We start from the raw sequence: 25,763 nt of genomic DNA, 5'->3' as shown, positions 1-25,763 counted from the left end.
CGTGAATAATGGTTTCAAAGGTCAGTTTGTCCCCTAAGATGATACCCAGGTATTTGTTGGGTATATCAAGCTACTTTGAACACTATTGTTGGAAGAGTTTACAGAAGGATGTGGTCTATCCTCCTGCTTAATAAAGTTTGTTGGAGGGCGGCCACCAGCCATATGCTGTGTGTGAATTTCCCTGTGGTGAAGCAGTAAATATGACCTTGACTGCACTGCGTTGACTTCTGTGTCGAACCTCCTGAGGTCTCTGGGTAATTTGTGACATTATCCAAACGGCAATGTGTCTAGAATGGTAAATGCGCTGGGCAAATCAACAGATTTAGCCTTGGGGCTTCAAGGTTGAACAAACAAGTCTCAGGATCCACTGTTCTTTAAACACTCTCTCGGTCAGTGAAAGCGCAAGTCATTTCATAAAGACGGTTGACCATGGGCGACCTCCATGAGGATGGCCCTATGCGCTCTGTGAGTGAGCGATTAAACAGATCACAGAAAACATGAGCCAGTTCAGCATGACAGGGTTTTAGCATATGATAGTTCTAGATATTATCTCACTTGGACCTGTAGCCTTTATAATCATCAGCACTTCATAAACATACTCCACTATTGTCAGTGCATCTCCGTTGTCCTTGGTAAACAACAGAGTCTCTGATGGATCTCCGAATCCTGTTCTGGTATTTATCAAATCCATGACAAGACGTGTTGAGAGGCTGAAACACAAACAATACTGTCATCCGACTGTGGGCCACAATCGTTTTGCCTCGACGAATTTCCAGGCGGAGTACTCGCTCCTTTCCAAGCATTTCTTATGTGTTCCAGAAACAGACAGTGAACTTCTCCTGAAGCCCCTTTGTTCTCACCTTCATATGTCCAGTGGCCTCCTCCAGCGCCTCATCTGGGGTGAGATTCAGCGGGGGCTTCGTCCCCCAATCTTTGCAGTCAAAACTGTCTTTTAAACTCACACAAACATTATCAACGGCATTGTGACGTCGTCGGAGAGGATGGAATAAGGTGACTAGCATTGTGATCTGCCTTGCTTAGTGATGGATTCTTCATTTGTTTTTAATTTGATTCATATTTGACGTTGCCATAGCACAGGTTTTGCTTGCTGATGGTGTGATGGCAGGGTTATGCCTGGATAACGCCTGTTCAAATCGCCAAATAGCGGCTGTTCAAATCGCCTAGTAATGCAAACAATGGGGATTCGGTCGACTTGACTCTAGGCGTTGAACACATTATAAAAAAAAAAAAAAAAAGCAAATACCACTCTTGAGTTGTTGGCTCAGGGTGGAACTTACACAAGGGTCAGGAAAAGTGGTCCAAACTGACGCAGGTACACCGGGGGTCTGAATAACCACGCTGACAGTATGTCTCATGGGTGACAGCTGTGCAGCTCGAGCCTTGTCGACGTAATCGCAGCGCCCGTTTCCCATTGGTAACTCAGTCTCTGTCGCGTCGGTATATTGTGCCCCAAAGCCCTCCACCAAACTCTCACTATGTGCGATGGAATGATCCAGCTAAGTCAGTTCAATGATTTTTTTCATTTTATTTTTTTTTATTAGAATGTGTTCCTGTCAAACTGTTAATTGCATAACATATTGTTAAAAAAAATCCCATATTTGACTTTTACCCCATATTTAATTAAGTGCCACTTTAAAAATAAACAGCCATTCAATGTATTTGCGATCAATCACTTGGAATTTAATGCGGCGTATGCAGTCTCCCTGTTCCAGAAGTGCAGGATTTATTATTTACCAGTACAGTTTTTACACAAAAACATCCAGTTTTTACTCAATAAAGTCCCGTAGCAATGGAAAGCAACGGGGAGACGTGCGGGTTTCTTTGGAACGGGACGGAACGGAATAGCCCCTTCACTCGGCGCACCCAGGATGTGGGCACGGCGGAGCCACGATCACGGGCGTTCATCGCGGGCGCCCGTGATCTGCGCCCCGTTTTGTCTTTGGTAGTTTCCACCATGTACTATTTCAGGGCCCTCCGGCTCAGAAACACAGATGAAGGGGTAGAAAACACACAAGTTTATGTCTATGTGACAAAAAATCTCTTGAACTTGAACTTGAACTTGAACTTGGAGAGGGGGCTTGATAGAACAAGCCCCGGAGCAAGATGGACACAGGTCATGACGGGGCTCCTCTCCTGAGCGCGTGTGGGGATGGGAGTTTTACCTGTTGCTCGTTAGACCAACCAACGAGCAACAGGTATGCAGCCACACTGATCTTGGTCCCCAATTACCGAGACCCAGGACAGGCGTGGCCGCTCAAACCACACCGTCCCCACACCACAGGGTCCATGTGCCTTGTATTTTTATTCCTTGAGCACCTGCCCCTTTTAACATCTCTGCACGGGGCCTGTAGAGCGGGGAAGTGAGATCAGATCACCGGTGGTTACTCGACAGCTCTGAGCAGTGAGGGCGAGAGCATTTGCCCCCTCTCCCTCTCTCCTGTTTCACAACACGGTAAACTGCACTTACACAGTTTCAATGCTCGTCCGTCATCAATGACAATGTACGACGATTTAATCACAAATCTGCCCAAGCCTACTGTGCTCCTCTATATGCTGTCCACTTTGATGTCGAAAAATACACAAAACGTTGCAGTTTCAAATGGAATTTTGGGACTTGTAGTGTAATCCACCCAATACAGAGGATTACGGATCTTATGGGCACTTCAAATGCATTCTAGCGGTGCAAACGTTTACGCCTTTAGAAAACGCATTATAGTCACACGTGTCTGAGTGTATTTTTTTGATGCATTGAATAACAGTAAAATCACGTTTTATCAGGTAATATCCCTCTTCAGACTCTGTCAAAGTCCTTAGTTTCGCCTTCTTTCTGATTGCTAGCAAACCTGGATCGCTCATTGTTGTCAACCCATTTGTGGTCACTTTGAATGTTCCTGTGTATATGTCATCGATTTGTTGAAATCCAGTGACAAACATGTTTAGTCCTGTTGATATGATATATATTTTATTTATTTATTGTAGAGAGACAGGAAATGTGGGGTAGAGAGAGGGAGAGACATGCAGCAAATGACCTTCGGCTGGATTTAAACCCGGGTCGATGCAGGCGTATCCGATTGAGCCACCACAACGCCCCGTGTTGATATTAGTTAGGCCTCGTACATTTGTTTCGGCGTTCCGCTTAAAAGGAGCTAATGTAGGATAATCCAAGAACGGGAAAACCCCACACATTGAATTATCAAAAAATAACTCTGTCTCAAAGACAACTGGTGCTACATGTCGCCATCCTCTCCGTGCAAGATGCTGTAGCCTCTGCCTGGTCTGACCCCTGCTAGGTGGCCGGTGCCTATTCTAAAAGCTGGTGTCACAGGGAAGAGGCTCTCCAGGCGGTCCACAAGAAGCTGTCGGAGGCGTCGGCCGGCGTCCCCAAGGAAGAGCTGAGGAGCATGACGAGAGCTGCCGTGGCACTGGTGAAGAAAGCCCTCCCGGATAAAGTATCGTCCGTGAGTCATTTCCTTGAAAGCTGCCGACTCGCTCTCGCGTTCTGGCGGTGAATGCTGAAAAGGTGCCAGGCTTAGTAGAGATGTGTGTTTCTGTGTTTTTTGTCAATTTATTTTTCATCAACCGTGTTTCTCTGGATTCCTGTTCACAGCCGAGTGTATGTTTGTATTGGTAATACACACACACACACACACACACACACACACACACACACACACACACACACGCTCTACAATGTTCCCTCTGTTTAACACGTCATGCTAGCTCTCTCTCCCAGAGTCCGCTACCTTAAACAAATATCATTGACAAGGACGGCCTTGTCACCCCTCTAAATAGCCAGTTTGCATGGTGAAAAAAAAGACGGTAATGCAGCAGTTACATGTGATTCACTTAAGACAGCTGTTCCCAAACGCGGCAGAACAGTGTATTTGTATTCAAGATGTAGGTTATTTTATTTTATTTTACTTCTCCACAAGCACCTTGCGTAAGAGGGACACTTTCTCCGTGACTCTCCTACCCCGCCCCTCCATGTCGACAGCTTTCCTACAGCGGCAAAATGGCTAGAGCCGGCCCTGTAGAGGGGGTACGCAGCTGGTAGGTTGAATGCGGGAACGTGTGACAGACTGTATACGCTTTGGGAACCACTGATTTAAGAATCTGCGCTAATATAATGCTGTTATTAGCTTTTCGCTGTTAAAACTGCTGTTTCAGAAGGTGGCAGACCTGTACTTGTACTCCTACCCGAGAGAAAACAGAAAACACTATAGACTTTTGGGTTTTGTCCATTTTCAGGTTTTCCAGGCTGCCCTGAAACTTCTGCATCTGCTGCTGAGCCAGCTGATCCCGTGTCGGGGCCTGGGCCGGGCCGAGGTGGCCCACTGCCTGGAGCAGACGTGGCCAAGCCTCCTGTCCAGGAGTGGAGACGCAGCCAGCCGCCTCAGGGCCACAGCCAGTGCCTTCATACAGGTACTGCACGGCGCCGCATCGACGGAGAGGGCAGGTCTGCTTTGGAGACAGTATCACTATACTGTGTTGATTTCACTCTTAAAAGTGTCATAACACACACACCCACAGAATGAGGAGTTTTGTTGTTCAAGTCACAACATTTTTGAAGGAGATTAGTTATCCTTCAAGTCCTATAAATTTTCTTGAACTCTGGAATCTTTCTTGTGCAACTGGAATGACGTTAAAGAAATTTGACAACTCTCAACTATTTGTGGTAGGGACTACGATTTCATTTCGGGAACAGCATTTCCATCAGCCCCAGAGAGAGTACGGATAACTCACAATCACAGAGTACAGCTACAAATACTGAAATCTTCACTAATAGCGAGGTCACTGATTTTGAGCCTGTACTGTATGTTTAGGTATTGCAGCAATATTATGAGCACTGTATTGGACACGATACCCAATGTTTATAAAGTGCTGGCTTATCTTATAATATCTTATCTTATGTTTGAACTCATAATAATGTAGGATGCCAATAAACTGCAGGATATGTTGAGTAACAAACGTCACCCCTGACTGGACAGAGCTCGCGCTACAGTGAATGGCAAGTCGAAGAGATGAGTGTGTTTTAATTTGAGATTTGGATTCATTTCCGAGTTTCTGCAGACCATGTACTTAATGTTTCTTGATGGAAATAGTAATACATATAACACATTTAAGCCTGCTTGATAGTCGCCACAAGCGAGCCGCGTGGCTCATGGCACGTGCACTACCAGCGAGCACAAAGTGTGTGTGGGGATGGTAGATTAAACCCGTGCTCATCGATTTCTCTGATGAGCAACAGGTGCACAGCCACCCCTGATCCAGGGCCCAAATAACTAGACCCAAGACAGGTGTGGCTGCTTAAATCACACCACCCCCGCACCGCAAGCAGTACAAATAAGATACAAAGTGTTAAATATATGTACATCTGTTGTAGGCAGTGTAGGTTTTTAAAATATATATAGTCTTGATTTTTTGCAAAGTGTCAGTGTAATAATTACAAAGAAGTCCCGTATTAAAAGGTATTAAAATAGTCGTAATCTTTGGAAAGAGACACGGCTATCTCCTTCAGTGAATTCAACACCGCCTGCTTATCTTTGTGCTCACGCATGGATGGATGGATGGTACAGATTGTACCCCTTCCTTCGGAACGTGTCCATCTGGAATTACCTGAAGCGCACGGCGCGGAGTGCACAGCCCCGCGCGGCGCTGTCGCGAGCGACGCCATTTATGCCGGCCGCATTCAACTACGCATTAAAACGGGGATGGAGAGAATCTCGCTGTATCATAACCCGGGAGTTTATCTCGAAGTCCTCTCGGAGGGTGTGTGTTTGGGTGACAAAAAGAACGACATGGAGGGTGTGTCAGCGATTATTGCTTGTTCGGTGACAGAGTTAGACCACAGCTATCTGGCCTCACGCCCCGTCTCTCCGCTCGGTTAAATCATAGCCAGCCCCTTCTGACACGGAGACAGCGTCTGATAAAACGCCAAAGCCGCATCGTGCTTGATTATCCCGTATCTGCGTGTTCTTTGACACGACCATTCAAGGACTTTGTGGGGAGAGGGGGAGGGGGGGGGGAGAAGGAGGGAGAGGGGGGGGGAGAAGGAGGAGGAGGGGGGGGGGGGGATCTTTTAACTTAGCCTTGTTAATTACAGTTAAGCAATGTCCAGTTTTAACGTAGCTGCTTTGATGAAAATCTTTCAAGAACCATGTTCTTGAAAAATGGCTGTGAAATAGCCATGAAGACAGTACATAGTCCTTGAATAAATGTCATCATCATTATATCAAATGTACACTTTGAATCAAATGGATATTCTCTTTTTTTCTTTTGTTTTACATAAATGGATTTCACTATCAATGGTTGATAGACATTTGTCGGCTTTGGTTTAAATTCTATGATTCAAAACCTAAATTTCAGGAGGCAGGGCGTTTCATTGTAATTGATTTATCTAGAATTTGACTACCTTTTACGGAGTTAGCAGCCCCATTTTATTACTGTTTTCAAAAAAGGACATGGCTCTTCTAAAGGAGGTGCGGGCCCTGCAGATAATCCCCAATGAGCTGGTCAAGCCCTTCAAGTCCAACCTCCCCACGCGGCTGGCACGGAGCCGGGCTGAGCTGCTGGAGAGGCTGCTGGCCCAACTGGGCACGGACAACTCTGGCTTCACCTTGGCCAATGTCATGAAGGTAAGCACCCGAACCAGACCACCCACCCAAAACCAGCGGTTTAGATGAGGTGGAAAAACAAACAAAGTCTCATCATATGGACACTCCCTACCCACACATTGCACTCCGTGGTCCCTTCAGTTTGCCACTTCCCGCATTGGCGGTTCCACCAAAACGACAGAGATGAATACGCAGGTTAATCAGGTGCACCTGTGCCCCCCCTCTGGCCCAGGGAGCCTTCTATAGGTGTTGTAGTTTGTGACTTCCGCCATGTTCAGGACCTCCACGTTGCTCCCGGTCCAGGGGTTAACCCCTTGATCATGCCATGGAAAAAATGGGGGGAAACCGATGTGTACTGGAAAGTACACAGGGAGGAAATAGCAGTGCTGCACAGGAAGTGATGCGGGCACCTCACAAAACTTTTTCCATACTATTTGATGCATACTATGGTTTCAGACACACGGAAAATGCCCACATACCAACTCGGTGTACTTAGTAGCACGCTCATATGCCAACGGGTAAGCAGCAGTGGAGTAATGCGTGGTTAAAGAAACAAAAAGGAATATAACAAGCTGAGTTATCGGTGCTGCAGTTGACCGGTGTGTGGAATTGAACGACTGTCTTGTACACCGGCGCTGGCGGGCGTTACGGTTAAAACGGAGATAGGCTGCATCTCACAAAGCTAAGAAACCATCGTTTTTACACCATTTAGCAGCGTCTGTGGGCTGCGGTTTGCTGTTTATTGGTTACCAGCTTTGCTTTGCTTGGTCCGGCCGCGGGGGAAAAGGGACAGAGAATCGGTGCGTGAATCACCGGCTGAAATCACTCCCTGTGCTCCATCTAAACAGCCTGTCAGCGGCCCTTCTGTCGGCTTAGCCGATGCTGTCACATTTGGCGCCCGCTCCTGCGCCTCCGCCTCCCGCCGTCGCCTCCACCCCTCCCTGCCTTCCAGCAGTGACTTAGTATCTATGTGTAAACTATCCAGTTGTTGACAGGGGCGGGCTGGGCCTGCGAGCCGTCCTGTGCCCCCCAGCCCCCACCCCTAGTTTTACAACCATACCATCCATCATCCGACCCTCCTCTCCATTCTTTCAAACCCTTCTCTCCGGACTGCGCACAGCATTTTACAAGCGGGGGGCAAATTGTTAGGTTGCTCCGAGCCCCCCGCCCCCACCTTTTTTCTTTTTCTTCAGAAGAACGCTAAGAGGGATGGCATTCGGTGGTCTCTGTTTGCATGTTTGTGCATGCTTTCTGGAGCTGCCTGCGCGGCCCCTTTGTGCTGGCTGCCTCTCCTGTTTGCCTGGGAACACCCCCCCCCCCCCCCCCCCATCTGGAGTGAGAGGTGACAGACGGACAATGCTCCCGTTCCATACAGGATTCGTCTCAACGGCTCAATTAGAAGATTTTGACGCCTTTCAAACAAGATCCCTCGATACCAATGGAAACTCTGTCGCACTCGGCCAGAGCCTTTGTCCTGTGGCGCACCATCGCAGCATGGAAGCTATATAGAACGGGAATGGCGATGTAATGCTCAGGAAGGCGTAGCTTTACATGCATAAACATGTTACGAAGCATTCTGTTTGGGTTTGCCTGTATGCCTTTGTTTTGATCCAGGCGAACAGATGCTAAGGCCGAGGGAAGTGATGAGGTCGATCTGATCTTGGCATCACAAATCTGCTGTGGGCTATAGGTCCAGGCTATGGAGAGCCCCGTCTTAAGCCTGACCGGGCGTCCTGTTTATTCCCAGGAACGTCTCGATTTGAATCCAAACGTCCCAGTGTCCTGAGGAATCTCTGAAATACACTGTACTGTACTATAACCCAGACATTTTTATAAGGTTACGTTGGTTTTGGGAGTTTGCAAAACCTTCTTTAATTAATGCACGACATTACATTAAAGATGGTGGTGTCCAAAATGACACCAATATTTCTGGCAACCTGTTTAATATTAATATTTTTGGTCAGTGAACCAAGCTTATTGTGAAGCAGGCTGGTGGAATGTATTTGACCAAAGACTTTGACCTCAGGTTTATCATCATTCAGAGTTTTGGGACAACCAAAATGTTATGACAGAGGCAGACAAGGAAATGATCTAAACTGCTGGAGTTATTAGATTTGAGAGGAACATACCGTATAGCTGTGTATCATCCACATAACAGCGATGGGAAACACTATGGCTCTGGATGATCTGGCTGAGGGGAAGCATGTATATTGAGAACAATAGAGGGCCAAGAATGGACCCTTGAGGAACACCGCACTTTAAATCAGCAACAGAGGAATTGGCATTTGATATCAGAATGGAAAAGGTATATGGGACAGGTATGAATGTTGGAGTTCTAGCACAATTCACTTAAGACCAACCAATGTTGACAGTGCAGGAGGACGTGTAATGACTTTCTCCAGTACCAAAGATAAAAAAAAAAAAAAGATAATTTATAAATTGCTCTGTGCTTATTTCAGAAGCAGTTGAATAATTGCATGTTTCAAACAGTTTGGAAAGTTGCCAGAGGTCAGAAAACTGTTAATAATCAAATAATAATAATATTAAAAGGGCAGAGGGTGGGGAAAACCTCTTAAAAAGTTGGTTGGGATAATATCGAAAAAAACAGGTGGAGGATTTAATTTGAGAAATGAATTTACAGAGTGCAGAGATGACAGTAGTTTGAAACTCTGTGAGGGAAGCAGGGTTATTGTTGACGGTGGGTAGATGTCATCTAACACCTGATGCTCTCTATGTTCCCAATAAAATGAGCAGCAAATTTCTCTGTCCAATCACTTCCGGGTTGCAGATCTGTACTGGCTGGTCCGTTGAGAACAGAGCTGATAACATTGAACAAAATATTTGGGCTATGACTGTTTTGAGACATGTCAGAAAAGAATGCTGATCGTGGGTCTCTTACTGCTGTCTAATAGTTTGCCATTAATTATTTGAGGGTGTTGTGAATGATTGCTGAGTTAATAAGTTTCCAATTGCGTACATATTTTTCTGCAGAGGCGTTTCAGGGACAGGGTGTGATCGTCAAGCCAGAGGAGGATGTTTGATTTTGGCTTTCTGGTTCTCAATTGCGCAATGGGGTCCAGGATGGAAAGACAGTTACTGTTAAAAGTTAATAATTCATCTTGTGGGAATGTCGTGGGAATAAAACAATTGGAGAAGGTGTCACTGAATTTGGCTTCAAAGTCAGCAGTAATAATGCAAGATCGTATGATGGGTTGAGATTTTAAAAACAAAGAAAAGGAAAGATAAAGGAATTTTAAAATGACATCTTTGTGCTACTATACAAAGATATCTAGTAAAACTACATTCTCTAGGCAGAAACTGGATGAGAGTACCAGATCAAAGATATGATCTCTGGAATGTGTTAGTTCTTAAACTGCTTGTAGCAGGTTGAACGATTCAACAAGGTCCAGGAACTCACCAGACTTGGCTGTGGAAGGCCAACATACATGGATGTTAACCTCGCCCAGAATAAGCACTTTGTCATACTTAGATGACAGTGTCATCGGCATAGAGGTGTATTTTTGCTTGAATGTCCTTACCCAAGTCATTGATAAAAATAGGGAACAAAACAGCTCCCAAAATGGAACCCTGGGGGGACACTTTTAATGATCTCAAGATAATCCGATTTGTGGTCCTCTGCATGGGCACACTGAGTTTGATCTACCAAATAATTGCTGAACCATTTAAAAGTCTTAGGACCGAAACCAGCATTCTTAAATATGTTCAGCAGCAATTTGTGGTCCACTGAATCAAACGCCTTGGATAGATCCACAAATGGACAGCAAAATGCTGACACCATTTGTCACAACCATAGCAACAGTAATAGTACTGTGGCCATCTCTAAATGTGTTTGGAAATCGGACGGTAGTTGTTGAACTCCGAGGGGTCTCCACCTTTAGGTCAGGGTAGAACATACGCAGCTTTCCAATTTGTAGGTACTGAGTAGGACAGAAGACTCAAAATTTATTTTGGATAATTGGGCTCGCCGATAACATCTGCCGCCACCTTTAAGAGATAAGAATCCAGATTGTCTGGGCCTGCAGACTTTTTGTGGTCAATGTCTTTCAGCTTTCAGCTTTACAAACTTGAGCAACGGAAATATGTTTAAAATCAAACAAATCCAGATTTCCATCAGTTGCAGTCGTGGCAGAACATGGGACAGATGTATTTACATTTGAGCACGGTGAAAGTGTTTGTTAAACCGACTAACCATGGCAGCTTTGTCCTTTTTTCAACTGAGACAACCAGAATGTGTTCAGAGAGGTTTAAAGGAACATTTGTACCTAACAAGGATTTCATTTAATTCCAGTATTTTTCGGAGTTATTTAGGTTCTCTGTAAATGACTTTAGATCAAACTTTGATTTGGATTTTATGATCATTAACGTGCACTTGTTCCTCGGGATTCTAAATGTCGTCCAATCAACAGGGGAGTTTGAAAATCTAGCTTGGGCCCAATAATTATTTCTTATGCGTATTAGCTCTGAAAGACGGCGTGAGTTTTTTCTACTACCTCGGTGAAAAGCAGCGTATAACCTAGGTACAGTGGGTTTTTTTTGTCAGTGAGTGTGCATTACAATAACAGGATAAAACAAATAAAAGCTTACAAAGACGCACAGGGTTAACATTTCAATGAGGAGTTATAAATAAGTCATAAATATCAAAATATCAATAATCATAAATATATTTTCATATCCGTCGCCTCTGTGCGCCCCAATCGCGGATTGCATGGCTTTTGCGGTCGCTAAACCGGCACCAACAACAGAAAAAGCGAGTGTCTAATTCACAAAGCACCGGCACACGGTGAAATGTGGCGCTAACTGCGCTGCCACGCCAATAGCGTCTCGGTGCGCCGGTGTTATTTGCCCGTTTTTAAATGTGGTATTATGCATGCTTTTGATGCAAAATTTCTTTGCAAATGAGCCTCGTTGCAAATTGCGTCCAATTCGCAGACACCGGCGCTAATTGCCACACGCAGTTAGAGCGACGCTATTACCGTCTGCAGAGACCAGGTGGTAACTGCACGAGACCAAAAAAAAAAGCCACAAAACTCCTTTGATACACCCACTTTGATGGCCAAGACCTCAAAGCGTTTAGTTTTAGTCATTGACGGAGTTACAGATATAATGAGCTCGTATTTGACGTGCAACTAGGGTGCAACGGATCACAAAACTCACGGTTCGGATCGTATCACCGTTTTCAGTCACAGATTGGATCACTTTTCAGATCAGCCAAAAAAAGACAAGGCTAACTTTGACAAATATAAGACTTAAATATATCGTTGCTTTCCATTTATTCTGTTAAACACATAAACTAAAGAACTTTTGCCCATTTTCTTAAAAGAAAACAACATTCAAGATGTCCAATGTTCGAATAAATCCTTAAAACATGTAAAATATTCAATACTCAATTGTTTAATGAAAGTGGAATATCAGGCACGCATGATACCTTCTTCCACTATAAAAAAAGTATTATTAGATCTGTCCCGGTTCAGAATTGAGCGAGTTACAGTCGATTTTGTAGAGAAGTCGGCATCTGTCAATACACAATGTAATTTTCTTTACGAGCGGATCTTGACTCCTCCAATCTGGCGGATGTGCAGCCCCATAGCGGCGACACGCTGTGCAGCAGCTCATTCACGTATCGCGACATGTCGTTAAGCAATAGCAGCAAACAGTAGTGGGACGAACCGTAGAGTACCAGAGTACCGGAGTAAAACACTGCACGCATCTGTCGTGTCCATCTTGTTTCACTGCAACTCTGAACCGAGATTGAGTGAATTATTACTTTAAAAAGTAACAGCCGCCGTAAAAACTGTATTTCACTGTGAGGGTTACATTTTGCAATTAATCCGCGGTTCACATGCGAACCGAAATGAGGGGCGGGGGCGATCCGTACAGATCACGGGTCATATATGTTTCGTGACACCACTAATGGCAACCCCGCATCCTTTACCTACCCAAGCCGTTCTATAGATTTTGTATCCATCAATCAAAATGAAGTCATCAGTAACCGATTTTTTAAGCCACGTTTCGGATGGAACCATTACTGTATGTCAGCATCTGTCGTATTTGCCCGGATCCTGATCATATCCATTTAAGGGACCAGACTTCTAACATTAAAATGTATAAAACCGAGGCCTGTTCGACTTTTGAAATCTGAGGGAGTGGGTAAACATTGCACAGAGGGAGTCGGCCCCGGATTGGGCTGATCGTTTCCAGACAACAATAATACAAGCATAACGCAACTTTACTTTGACAGAAAATGATTTATTAGAACCGCCGTCACCCGCAGACTGTGAGAAAGAGCCCTCCGCGACGATGAAATAGCCATTTAACAGCATTGGACTCTGAAGATGCAGGATCTCGTTGACTTGGTGACGTGGTAACTCTTCAGCTGGTGAAATGACTCAGGAACGCTCAGCAAGCTGTTGTGCCCATTGAGTGAATTCAATCCCGGGTTGCAATGGAATAAGCATCAGCAATGTGTAAAAATAAAAATAAAAAAAACAACACATGATTCCGTACACATGATGCCAACGTAAATGCTGTTTTGTGGAGGACAGACCGGGTAGCAGTGTGGGGTCTCGGACTGAACAGCGGACGTGGTCAGATCCGCAGAGCAGGAGAAACGCAGCCGCTCCGCCTCGCCCAGGGCCCGCGGCTACTCACAGTCAGTGTGCTGCTCGGCCATGAAATCTAGAATCCAGCAGCGGGAGCGAGTCCTTCATTCAGGTTTGAAATAAAGAAGGTAATCCCCTGTGAGTGCAGATCTGCACATAAATAGCAGAATAGTGAATGTCTGGCAAACACTGTACCACTTAGAGGATCCGTAGAGTGCTTCTCTGTCCCCCCTCAGGTGCTGCGCACCAGCGGGTGGATTCCAGGTGGGGCTTAGGCGTCAAACAGTCCAGATTTAGAGTTCTGCGGCAGTCCAATAACATCGAACGAAAATGTATCAAATGGCCGTCCCAGACTGAAGGGAAGATGTTGTTCTTGGAAAGTACCGTTCATTCAGGCCCAAATGACATCAAATGTCACGCGGGAATACACAGACCTCAGGTACTGACACACAAACAATGGACTGACTTGGCAGCCATCTTGGCAGAACAAGTTCAGTAACATACCAACCTACTTGCCTCTCACGACCAACTTCTTTAATTACCGACACCGTAACACAATCGTGGCCACCGTCGAAAAAACAAATAAAAGGGAACATATACTCGCATCTACTCAAAACCCCGACTGGAACGTATTCATTTTATCTTCTGCTCCTTCGGCCAACCAGCTCTGCTGCGGGCGCTCCCATTGTGCGCCCGCTTTCAGTGTGTACATTTTTCCTTTCTCAGTTACTTGGGTGATTTGCTGTGAGGCAGAAACAAGAGTGGGGGAAAAAAAAAAAATGGGCGGTGATTGAATTTCCTGTAAGGTAAATGAGGAGTGGCTAGCAGAGACAACAGGGAATAATGGCAGCCTGTCTCCGGGCCCGTTGAGGGGAGGGATGGTTGCCCTTTGTACAAAGTTTACTTACTGTGTCTTACTTACTGTGTGCTGCTGACGCTCATCGCGGAAACGGTGATTAGGTCGCAGGCTCGTCTTTGGCCTTTTCTCGGGCAACTTTTAAGGCCAGGATAAGTCCTTCTACTGGGAAAAACGAAAATATAGAGTTTCTACTTTTTTTTTTACATTTTGTCTCGGAGCTACTTACACTCAGGATATGGGATTGTTTCTATTTGCGGGGTCGTCACGTGTCCCGAAACCATGAATTCAACACTGCTGGAAAAAAAACCCCGGAAACTGAGAAAAGAATCAAATGTCCCGGGGGGAAAAAATGGGGTGGTGGAATCTACAAAATAGAGATAGTCGTTTCGATCAGCACGTTCGGTTGGATGAACAAAACACGTTGGAATTAAAAGGACTCACAATAAAGACGGTTGCTTTTTAAAAAGGAAAAACTTCAAACTAATATTTCAGTTGAAAAGCTTCCTTTCGTCCATGATCGGTCGCTAAATTAGAGGAATAGTTACTTATAGTTGTAGTATGTCGGAGCTGATGTCTTTATTTGGTACTTACATTTACATTTATTTGTTGATCAGAGGCTTTTGTCCAAAGCGACTGACATGGGCGACAAGCTAGAACCGATCAAAGCAGACATCGACCACTGGAGCAACCTTGAACTTGGATGCGCACGAGTGCCGGCTTCTAGATTCGACGTGCAAGAGTAGCTGTAAGGGGTCATAATGAAAGTTATGGAAATAAAAAAAGGAAAAACTTTTTTTTGTTTTGTTTGGTATGTTAGTGCATTATCATATGTACTCCTATGTTGTTAGATGAAAGTGCATTATGTCAAGATAATAACTTAAAGCTAGTTACTTACAATTTTCAACTGTTTTCTTCGCCTCCAGTTAAATCTCAAGTCACCTTGGGTTTCATACAATAATTTTATGTCAATGTGAGATCACCTAGTGGTAAAGTGAGAGTTGTGATGAGCACGCGATCTGAGAGGACGTTGAGTGAAAACCCGTCACTTAAAAGAGGACCTATAATGCACCTTTTTTACCAAGTTAACACAGGTCTCTGAGGCGTCCAAAGCTGTTTAAAAGTTTTTTGTTTTGCTGAAAATACCTCTCAGATGATGCATTCAAGCTCTTCTCACATGCGTCCAGTCCACCCTGTCTGAAAACGGGCTGCATCAGTGGGTGCATAATGGGTCCCCATTTAATAAAAAAAAAAAAAAAAAGAGCGGGAATCCCGATTCGCCGTCGACATTCACCGATAACACCCCGGGACTCTCTGCGCGGCGCTTCCCGTCGGGTCCCCTGTGTTTGCCCGGCACTCAAGGCTTCGTACGGTCAGCGCTTTACGCCTCTTGTGTCCCTTCACCAGTTCTGCACCGGCGCCCTGGAGCACAGCGCGTCGGAGGTGAGGGAGGTGGCCGCGCGCATCGTCTCCTCCATGTACCGGCGGCATGGCGCCGCCCTCATGGGTCACCTCCCAGCCAGGGACGCGGCCACGCGGAACAACGTCCTCTACAGGAAACTCTTTGACGCCTTCGCCAGGATAGACGGCCTGCCGACGGAGACCGAGGCGAGTGTCTTTCTTGGGGCCGTTCCCAGGGGTTTAAGCGTTGGCTCCAGCCGGTTCGGCTTACCTGCGGGGCCAGACGGAGGGTCAGGGCTCGGAGTTGACGCCTGGGGGGGGTTTTTCTCTCGCGGGCTGCGGTTTCCCACGAGTCATCGGGCGGTGACGAGCACTATTGGCGTTGAAATATTCCACCTCATTTGAGGACCTGCCCAACATGGCCCTGACGTAATGGCCGTGTTGAGAAGCGGTGCTGTGCTCGTATAAAGTCAGATGAGGACGCCCCGACGGCACAACCGCATTGCAGCGAAAGTACATTGAGCGTCAAAGATTGTTGTGCGGGCGGGAGAAGGCGCTGGAGGCGGCAGAGGAAAAAGTGACATTTGACCAGTTCTTTTTTTTATTTTTATTTTTTTGCTAATGGCACGCAGCCCTGTTTTACACCTTGTCCAGACGCTGAAGAAGAGGGAAGCCAGGGAGGAGGAGGAGGAGGAGGAGGAGGAGGCCGAGGAGATTTGCTCACTTCGGGAGCAGCTGGCAGCCTCGAAGGAGATCAGCGTAGGTCGAGCCCCGGCCCGTTTCAGACATGACATCACGTCGTGTGGCTGCTTCTTCCAGGGAGCCGCCGTCCCCCCGAAAAAACCTCCTACCCGCTGCCCTCGTCGCGTTATCTGATCGGTGTATGACGCAGTAAAATTACATAGAAACGCCAACCTCTGTTCCACTTTTTCTTCGTCAAAGTCGAGGTGCCTGTTGCTATGCTGAGCTGTTTTTTCCACAACATTCACGCCGCACACACGACGTACCTCAACAGTCCACATATGTTTACGCACTTCTGCCAGTGACTTCTGTGCGGCTGCCGTGTGACGAGTGAAGACCCCCCCCCACCCACCCACTGCTCGGTTCACTTCCGTTGCTTCCTCAAACCGAACCTCAAAATCAACCTTCATACTTAATACAAAGCGGCTTGATTTAAATATATATATATATTTAAAAAAATTAAATGCAATAGTACAACGCAGGCTACAAATGCCGTCTGTCGGTCATCGGCGGAGACTGTTTTTCCAGCCGTGGTGCCTCTCCATTCTCAACCTCCGGCTCCAAACTTCATCGACAGCTGATGGATTCCTGTTTGACACGTTGATTTAGATTCAAGATGCACCAGGTTTATTCGTCACATACATATACATACCTCCATACATATGTGCAGTGAAATGTCAAGGCAACGGTGATTAGGCACTGTGTGTCCTGGACTGAAAACAATAGCTAACCCTGATTTCTACTTGACCAACTAACTGGTTCCTAAAACGTAATGCGGTAAAAAGAATCCTATAGAATACAATCAAATCAAAGAAAATAACTCAAGTAATTCAGGGCGGGGGTACGAAATAGAAATACAGGGAATAGACGCGTGCATATGGGACAGGCCTTTATACGGGGGGCGTCGAGAGGTTTACACAAAAACTCCGGTATCGCTTCGAAACCTTTGTTCTCACCGGCCTTGTGCTCTGTGCGTTTCACCGAGAAGGAGAAGGACGAGGAAAACGCCGAGGGGCCGAGGCAGCGGAAGGAGGCCCCCCAAGCCGACAGAGAAGCCCCCGGGGTTGACGACACAGGTATGCGCAGCGTGACGGCTCCCGACGGGCCCCCCTCGCGTCAACCAAACTAGCGTCACGCCAACGCGGAATTGACAGGTTGTTTTTTGTTTTTTTTTTGGAAGCATGGTTCCAATGGCCGGTCCACGTTTGGATGACTGAAGTCTGCTGTCTTTTTGTTCGCTCGTTTCCCAAAGCGCACACCACCTTGAGAAATCACCTCTTTGGAGGGACCAGCTACACGGCAAAAACGTTTCCCCCCATATAAACTTGGCTGTACGCGTGATCACCCGATGTCCCTCCGCCGGCGGCCATAGACGTAAAGAGAAACGAGATCACCAATAAATCCATCGACGGGCCTTGGCGGCGTGCCAGCCTTCTCCCGGTGGTTTTTCGCGTGGGGGGGGCTGAGCTACGGCGGGGCGTACGCAACGTCTTTCTCCCCGGGGCTCTAATGCGCGGCGGGGGTTTGCCATCGGCTCCCCGTGACTAAAAAAAATCTATACGCCGGAACCACGCACAGGCGCGGAAAAATTAAACGTATCTTAACTTGGCAGTTTGCCGTGGGTTAAACTTCATCTCGCGCTGCAACAGGTGACAAAATTCGTTTCGTTTTCACATTCTTTCAGTTGTTGCCAGGGCGTCCGAAAACGAGGCGTCGGGTAGAGACCACCAGCCATCGGCGGTCGACTCCCTGGACAGGTAAGCGGCTCGCCATGGACAGTACACCCAAACATTTCAATAATTGGAGAAGGACTCATGGAAAAAAGTTACAGTTTTGGTATCGGTGCGATTAAGTTATTTGATTTTCAAAATAAAAGCCACCCTGGAACTCGTCTCCAAGTAACTGAAGCCTTGTGTATTTTATTCATTTGCTCAGATGTGTTGTTTTTTTTTTTTGTCTTTCAGTGCGGCGGCAGCTAAGCTTCTGCTTCCAAAATGGTCGTCTTTAGATTTTTGTTTCCAGTTTCAGTTAATTATATTGACAAATTTAAAAGTGACATGATCGATGGTGGATGCCGACTTTTGGAGAGTCGTATTTGGATGGTATTTTGAATTCCCGTGCGCTTTCGCCGGTTCTTCGGCTCGGGCTCGTGTTAAATGTCGGAAGCGTCACGATCTGTCGTTTCACCCCCCCCCCCCATCGAAATCACTTTTGTTGCGATGTCCCCTCTGTCCACAGCCTGTGCATATTCTGCGGTAAAAAGGACGAGTCCTTCACAGAGGACGGCTTGGATCTTCACTACTGGAAGTACTGTCCGATGCTGCGGCGCTGCGATGAGTGCAGACAGGTAAGCGTGGAACTTATTACAATGCGGACCAGTACATCCAATTTCTTCCAGTTTGATATGACCATGGGACACATTTTGAATTCAGAATCAGCCTGTGGCCTTTGAGGCCCCACCAGCGTTTCTCTTTCTCGCAGGGTATTCGAGCCGAGCAGTTGTTTTGTGAATCGAGTGTGTTTTAACGATTATGACAAAAAAACAAAAACAAAACAACAACATGTTTTTACTGTCCGTTCTTTATTTTGAGGTTTATTTTTTATTATTCTTGTTTTTTGGGTTACCTGTATATTTACAAATATTCTGTCTTCTGGTTAATTTGTCTATTTAATTTGTGTGTGTGTGTGTGTGTGTGTGTGCGCGCGCGTGCGTGTGTGTTCCCAGGTGGTAGAGATAGCGAGCCTCACCGAGCACCTCCTGGGGGAATGCGAGAGCCGGGCCCGGTTCAGCCAGTGCCCGCGCTGCTCGGAGGCCGTGCACACCGACGAGCTGCTCCGACACACCCAGGGGCCCTGCAAACGTGAGTCTCGGGGCCAAAACGAATCGGACGTTGGGCGTGGGAGTGTTTTCGCCGCTCGCCATTTTATTACCGTGAGGTTTGTCCTGCGGCAGTTTCGCGTTTTGTTCAACTTCATCTCAACGTTTATTTTCCGCAGCGATTGTCAGACAGAAAGTTTCACCTTATCTCATCTGAATGTCCGCTGAGAGATAAGTTAAGGGGGGAAACGGGAAGGGAAGTCGGCCGGAGGCGGACTTTAACTTCCCGTCCTGCCCTCGATAGCGGCATGAATAAGACCGATCTGGCACTAACACTCTCCGATGTCAAAGGAGGCCGATTGCTATCGCGTCTTTTTAACTCTTGCGATGATTGGCCCCCGTTCTCAAGCACCAGCTGTATCCTTTTGAGTGTTACATGAAACCGAAAAACCTGTGTCGCTATACCGCTCTCTCTCTCTCTCTCTCGTGCGTGTCTTCCCTGCACGCTGACAAACAAATGAAAACGCAATGAGTCATGATTGTTGGTGGGTGTCGCAGCGGAAAATCGCGCGTGCTTTGAAAATGATATCTTTGGGCTATTTTGTTTTTTCCGTGGAACAACTTGAGGGACCTGTGCTGACTTGAAGATCCCCACATTTCTGTCTGTTTCAGCCCCTGCCTTGGGCAAAGGCTCCAACCATTGCCCTTTATGTCATAACAACTTCATTCCGGGAGAAGAGGTGAGAGTCTGCACGCACAAATGATTCACCGGGAGGCCGCCGCTCGCCACGCCGCAATTCTGTCTGCAAATAACCTCCTGAGCCTGAGCTGCATAAAGCGGGGGCGGCAGGGCTGCGGCGACGAAAAAACTGTTTCAAATTTCTGTTAAATATTCGGGCCACCCTTTTCTTCATGTTGGCTGACAGAGTGGCTTTTTTTTTGCATGATGCAAGTGCTATTTTATCGTAATGCCTTGTCACGGGGGTTAGGGTGACTGTTACACGGTGGATGGAAACCACAAAGGGGAAACGGGAGGGCATGATTTAGCGCTGCCCGGAGGCTGCCGGTTTGTGAGACAGCAGCGCGGGGCTCCGGTCCTCTTCCTCTATCTCGTCGAAACACTTGGAAAGCAGCTAATACGAGGCTTGACGAGCAAACAGGTGGGGGGAAAACCCTACAATTGCCAGTCTGTAAACACTTCAAAAGAGACAAAAGCTTTTGTCCGCAATTGGCAGTTTCAATTGTCCCACGGCTATAAATATATATTGACATTCTTTAAATCCTCATGATTTACAACAAACAAAATGATTAATTGGTGATTAGTTGTGATCAAGCTGCATAGCTTCCCTGAGAGATTATTTTAGCTCGCCTGGTAATTTGGCCTGAATTTATTTTTAACCCTCAGAGCCCAGTTTTACTTAAAATGGTCTTTTGACATCCACTGCAGCTACAGGGCAGTACTTACATATTTGGGGTAAAATTGGGACAATTTATTTCCCAATGATTTCACAGTAAGGGTAATTCTGCCATTAATAATCAGTGAAATTATTTGATTAATTGTGGAGAATGGGCAATGATTAATCTTTATTAAGCTCTTAAAGAATTGAATACAATATCTTTATTGTCACCGTACAAGTACAAAATTAAGTTTGGCGCTTCGGTACTCCGTAATGCTATCAAAAAAAAGAACAGTAGATCGATAAAAATAAGACAATAAATTAGCATTAAGGTAACAAACAGTATAAACAGTGTCTGGCAGTAGTAAACAGTGCAACTGCTCAGACGTGCAAAGCACCAGCAAAACCACAACATTATGGGAATGTAGATGTAGAGTCTTCATAAAAACCCCATGTGGATGATTTATTAGTCCCTGACACAGTGCAGTATGTGTGTGCATGTGAAGTCAGTTGTGGCAGACAATTATGGGTGATACCTGGTGGACTAATTCCGCGGTTATGACTGTGGGGAGGAAGCTATTTCTCAGTCTGGAGGTGCGGGTGTAGAAGCAGTTCAAACAGACGATGGCATGGGCGTGCGGCGTCCTTACAGATGCCGGCAGCCTTTCCGAGGCAGCGTGAGCTGTAGATGTCATCCAGAGCCATGAGCTGTATCCCAATGATCTTCTGTGGGCTGGAGACGACCCGCTGAAGAGCTTGCTTATCAGCTGCTGTGCAGCTGAGATACCACACAGAGATGCAGCACGTTAGGATGCTCTCTGTGGTGCAGCGGTAGAAGGTCACCAGCAGCTGTTGGGACAGGCCAGCTTTCCTCAGGGCCCTCAGGAAAAACAACCGTTGCTGTGCTTTCTTGACCACTGGTCAAGAAAGCCAATGGTCCACTGACAGTGGTGTCAGTGGACCATTTGAGATGTGAGACATGCTCTGAGATGTGAGTGCCCAGAAACCTGAAGCTGGACACTCTACACTCTACACTCTGTTGATGAAGACGGGGGCGCACTCGTCATTCTGTGACCTTCCAAAGTCGATGATTGGCTCCTTGGTCCGGTTTTTCTTGAGGTACAGGTCGTTCTCTGAGCACCAGCTAACTAGGTTCAGCACCTCAGCTCTGTAGGCTGATTCATCTCTGTTGGTGAGGAGTGGTGTACGCAGGAACACAGTCGTCGGAGGAGAGGATGGGACTCAGTACACACCCTTGTGGTGCGCCAACACTCAGTGTTATGGTGGAGGACAGGTGGGGGCCCAGTCCCACAACCTCAGGACGCTCTGACAGGAAGTTCACGATCCGGTTGCACAGTGATGAGCCGAGGTCCGAGCTGGTGGAGTTTGGAGGGGAGCTGGCTGGGGGCGACAGTATTGAAAGCAGCGCTGTAGTCTGAATCGCATCCTCGCGTATGTGCCCCGTCCCTCCAGATGAGTCAGGGCAGTGTGGAAGGACAGAGAGACAGCGTTAGTTCTGTACGCGAGAAAGGTGTGAGTCCAGAGAGGAGGGGCTGGTGGCTCGGATATGGGAGTGGACCGGTCATTCAAAGCGCTTCGTTATTGTTGGAGAGAGGGCAGCCGGACGGCAGTCGTTTAGATTGCTGATGTCCTCCATGACCAGGATTCTTGTCCCATTGTTGCCGATTTCAAAGTGAGCAAGGAAGGTGTTGAGCTCGTTGGGCAGTGTGACATCACTGTGTGGGCAGCCAGGGTTGCTCTTGTACCCAGTGATAGACCTCATCCCTTGCCACTTGCTCCTCGTGTCAGTGCCGTTGAAATGGTCTTCTACACGTTGCTCTATCGTCACCGGATTTAAAAGCATTATTGCTTGCTTTTAAAAGATTTTGTACCTCTATATTCATCCACAGGTTCTGGTTTGGGAACGTCTTTATTTTCTTTTCCACTGTGATGTTATCCACACAGCTGTTGATCGAGGAAAGCAGAGTGGTTGTGTATACCTCCACAACCACTCTGTCCAACACTGGGCCATTATTAGCCTGTTGTGCAAACAGGTCCCAAAACAGGTTGTAAAACAAATTAGGGAATTTCACTCATTGTGTGTGCTTTGCATGGTCATGGTTATCATGAAAGCATGCAAATATGATCAAACAATATCTCATGTCATCCATCTTTTTAGAAAGCTGGATATAGGAGCTGCACTAATCCTCGGGTTTATGTTCTTGTAAACATCGTTGAAACGGTCATAATTGGATCTGGTATATGTGCGATTGTCACCTTCCCCAAGAGAGACCCAACAATAGGTGTCACCTTTCGTCTCCTTGCTTTCTCGGTTTCTGTCATTCCCAGGGCCCCAGTCCATCAGGCAGCTCTCCTTTCACCTGGCCACTGCTTCCTCTGCTGCCATCAGGGCTATCTGTCTACAGCCCAGCCTGCCCCACTTTGGCCACCATTGTGGTTAATGAAGTAGCCCACCTCCGTACAGTTTTAATTAGGGAAAATACAGAGTCTTGTTTTAGCTCCACGGGTGGAGGGAAGGTGGAAACAAAAAAGCTTGCTGGCCATAAAGCACTATGGAGCTAATCGGCGTCAGGGTCCGTGGGTCGCGATCTGGGCCGCGGGGTCTCTTGTGTCGCGCCACGTGTCTCCCTCAATGTAAGTCAAACAACACATATGAAAACTCTCCCAGCCGGGTCGGGCCAATCAGCGCCAGTGGGACTGATCAGACCGACCCGGTGCAGCCGCGCCGACGCGGGGACGACGCCAGCGCCGTCACCTGCAGGCCGTGGCTTACCCACGCCCCGCTCGTCTGCGACACACGGACGGACAAATTTCCGACCGGCGATGGAAAAACGAGTCTGCCTTTACGTCTCTTAAGTGAATGAAAACTTTTATCGGGCCACGTGACGCAGGGAGGACTGCATCTGTCTTCTTCATCCACCCAACCCCAACCCCTCACCCTAAGTGAATGAGCATCAGTGGAGGCTTGACGAGTTCTAGAACATACAAGCCCTCCCTTCACTCTCTCATGCCCCTTGAGCGAAGGGGAAACCTCGCACAGCAGTCACCAAGAGCCAGAGCGCGGAGGTCTGCGTCCGAATATAAAAGACGTCCAGTGTTAGATTGGAGTGGGATATGGAACCTTCTGGGGTCCCCTGACTTGCCCCACCCCCCGCCCCCCCACCCCCACCTCCCACTGTACATTGCTCATTTCTCCCCCTCCAGCGGGAGGGAAACTGGGGAGGGCGTCGGTCTCACTGAGGTACTTTGTCCTTCTCCCAGGCCTGGAAGGCTCACCTCATGGGCAGAGAGGGTTGTAAACAAAACTCCCGGAGGACTGCGGTATCCCAGCGAACCCAGCCGGCACAAGGTAAAGCATTCATTCACCCTCTTCCAGCCCCGCCCCTCCAAAAGTCCCACGTGAGAGCCACAGAAAGCGCCTGTAAAAAAAAATGTCGAGCCGTATCTTTTATCTCCTGTGGCTTCCCGCATGGTTGTGAAGGGCATGTGTACGGTTCAAATCATTTCACCCGGTATGTTCGTGAGATATCTTTAGACTGGTCCCGACGAAAGCCATTGGGTCGGGGGTGGTGCTTTGATGGTGTGTTACCTCCAGGAGGTCACCTACGTCAGCAGCTCCCGTTGTTTAGCCACATCACTGCGTACTGCTTACGTCGGCGAATCCTTTGCGCTGTCTACTTGCACCTGCATGGACCCCATCGTCTTCGTCATGCAGGTGGTGTTAGGTTCTGTGTACATGCTGAAATTGTGCTGGGACTTTGCCAAAATGACCCAACACACACACGCACACACACACACACACACACACACACACAAGTAGTCTTATTCTATTTCCATGTTCATTAATTCACATCACAGAGCCGGTGAATGCCATGATGAATGATAAAGAAAGGTGTGTCTGTGTGCTTGCGTGTGTGTGTGTGTGTGTGTGTGTGTGTGCATGTGTGTGTGTGTATGTGTGCGTGCGCGCGCGCCTGTCGTTTGCGTGTGTCTCCAGGCAATCCCGCCGGTGGGGCCAGGTTGAGGCAGTCCTGGCCGGTGGGGGCCAGAGGCAAACCAGTCAGTAGCCTCAGCCGGATCCCGGCTCTCGCACCCAGGGCTGGCAAGACCCAGACCGGCCGATGCGCGCCGTCCAAGCGCTGAGCTCGGCGCCCCGCCCCTGACCCCACCCCACCCCACCCCACCTCACCCGACCGAATACCCATAAAAGCGACTCTTAAGAAGTCCTCTGGTGAAAAAGGTTAAGAAAGGGGACCCTGTCACAGTCCCAGATGTTCATCAGCGGAAGGACACCGAAGCGGCCCGAGTGGCGCTCCATTCCTGATGCTCCGCACCCGTTTTACATTTTTGTTTTACAGTTTTCTCGATCCAAAGTATTTCCCTCGGTACGTCAGAATGCATCCATCAACACTTGGCCGAGGTAACCGTGCTTCGAGATCACGCTTTTGTCCCACACACAAAAACACGTCTGCATAGTTGGATGTCATTTTTGCAGACAGTGCGGTTGCGTAAGCCTCGAATGGAAACGGGAAACGTCGTCCGTTGCGGTGGAGGCGATCCTTTCAAAACGGGCTCGCTGGCAATGTACAGAATTTACACGGGGAGCTTTGCTCTTGGAAAGACAAAACTTTATTGATGCAAAAATCTTTGCGCGTGTTTAGCACCGACAAACAGCCGTGCGGGCGCTTCAGCACCTTGTGTTCCGTCCAGGAAACCGTCCGGTATAAGCTGATCATTCGACGGAATGTGACTGAAAGCTTGGCGAGCCGAAGGTGCAGTGGACCTCGACGCACGTGAATCAGAGCGCAAGCTTCAAGTGAGCCCGAATCCTGCGTCTTCTTGGACTAGTCGGGTACTAGTGTCATTTCGCAGATTTATCTCATTTACTTTCCGTCGTCAGTACCTCATCCGGCCGAAAACCCTATTTACGTGCATTTATGTGGTAGACTATATTGACTATATTTTGCTATTATGCCGTTTAATAGCGTGAATTGTGGTTCAGCTTCGAGAAACAATTGCTGTCCTTGAACACATTCTTTTGCAATCGTAACAAAAAAATCCCGTTGAGGTTTTTTGTTAAGTTTCGGTCTCGACAATCTGTGAATTTGGTCACATTAGATTTGCGGTAGGAATGAGTCAGCTTGCGGACGTGTCGCGAGTTAAACGAGAAACATTATATACAGTGTGTTTATCAGTATTTCCTGTATATAAAGTTTGGCATCACAATGCCACAATTTTTGGTCTGTACAAGTATATTTGTTTAAAATAAAGTCA

General features: G+C 47.3%; 1 protein-coding gene across 1 annotated transcript in view; it reads left to right on the top strand.

The window, feature by feature from the left end:
- The window catches only part of cep104 (centrosomal protein 104), a 37,247-nt gene extending 12,577 nt beyond the window's left edge, over positions 1–24,670 (top strand). The window contains exons 10-21 of the mRNA XM_080014530.1: positions 3,312–3,479; positions 4,270–4,443; positions 6,480–6,656; positions 15,519–15,719; positions 16,167–16,271; positions 17,242–17,329; positions 17,938–18,010; positions 18,492–18,600; positions 18,979–19,114; positions 19,744–19,811; positions 23,751–23,838; positions 24,487–24,670. Of these exons, the coding sequence (XP_079870656.1) occupies positions 3,312–3,479; positions 4,270–4,443; positions 6,480–6,656; positions 15,519–15,719; positions 16,167–16,271; positions 17,242–17,329; positions 17,938–18,010; positions 18,492–18,600; positions 18,979–19,114; positions 19,744–19,811; positions 23,751–23,838; positions 24,487–24,632 (1,533 nt within the window). The 3' untranslated portion in view covers positions 24,633–24,670. The remainder of the gene's footprint in view (positions 1–3,311; positions 3,480–4,269; positions 4,444–6,479; positions 6,657–15,518; positions 15,720–16,166; positions 16,272–17,241; positions 17,330–17,937; positions 18,011–18,491; positions 18,601–18,978; positions 19,115–19,743; positions 19,812–23,750; positions 23,839–24,486) is intronic.
- Positions 24,671–25,763: the final 1,093 nt, after the last annotated feature.

This window comes from Zeus faber (assembly GCF_960531495.2).
Source record: "Zeus faber genome assembly, chromosome: 15".
In the NCBI taxonomy this organism is placed as follows: domain Eukaryota; kingdom Metazoa; phylum Chordata; class Actinopteri; order Zeiformes; family Zeidae; genus Zeus; species Zeus faber.
Note: the sequence above shows the minus strand (reverse complement) of the source record. Positions and strands in the feature narration are given on the sequence as shown.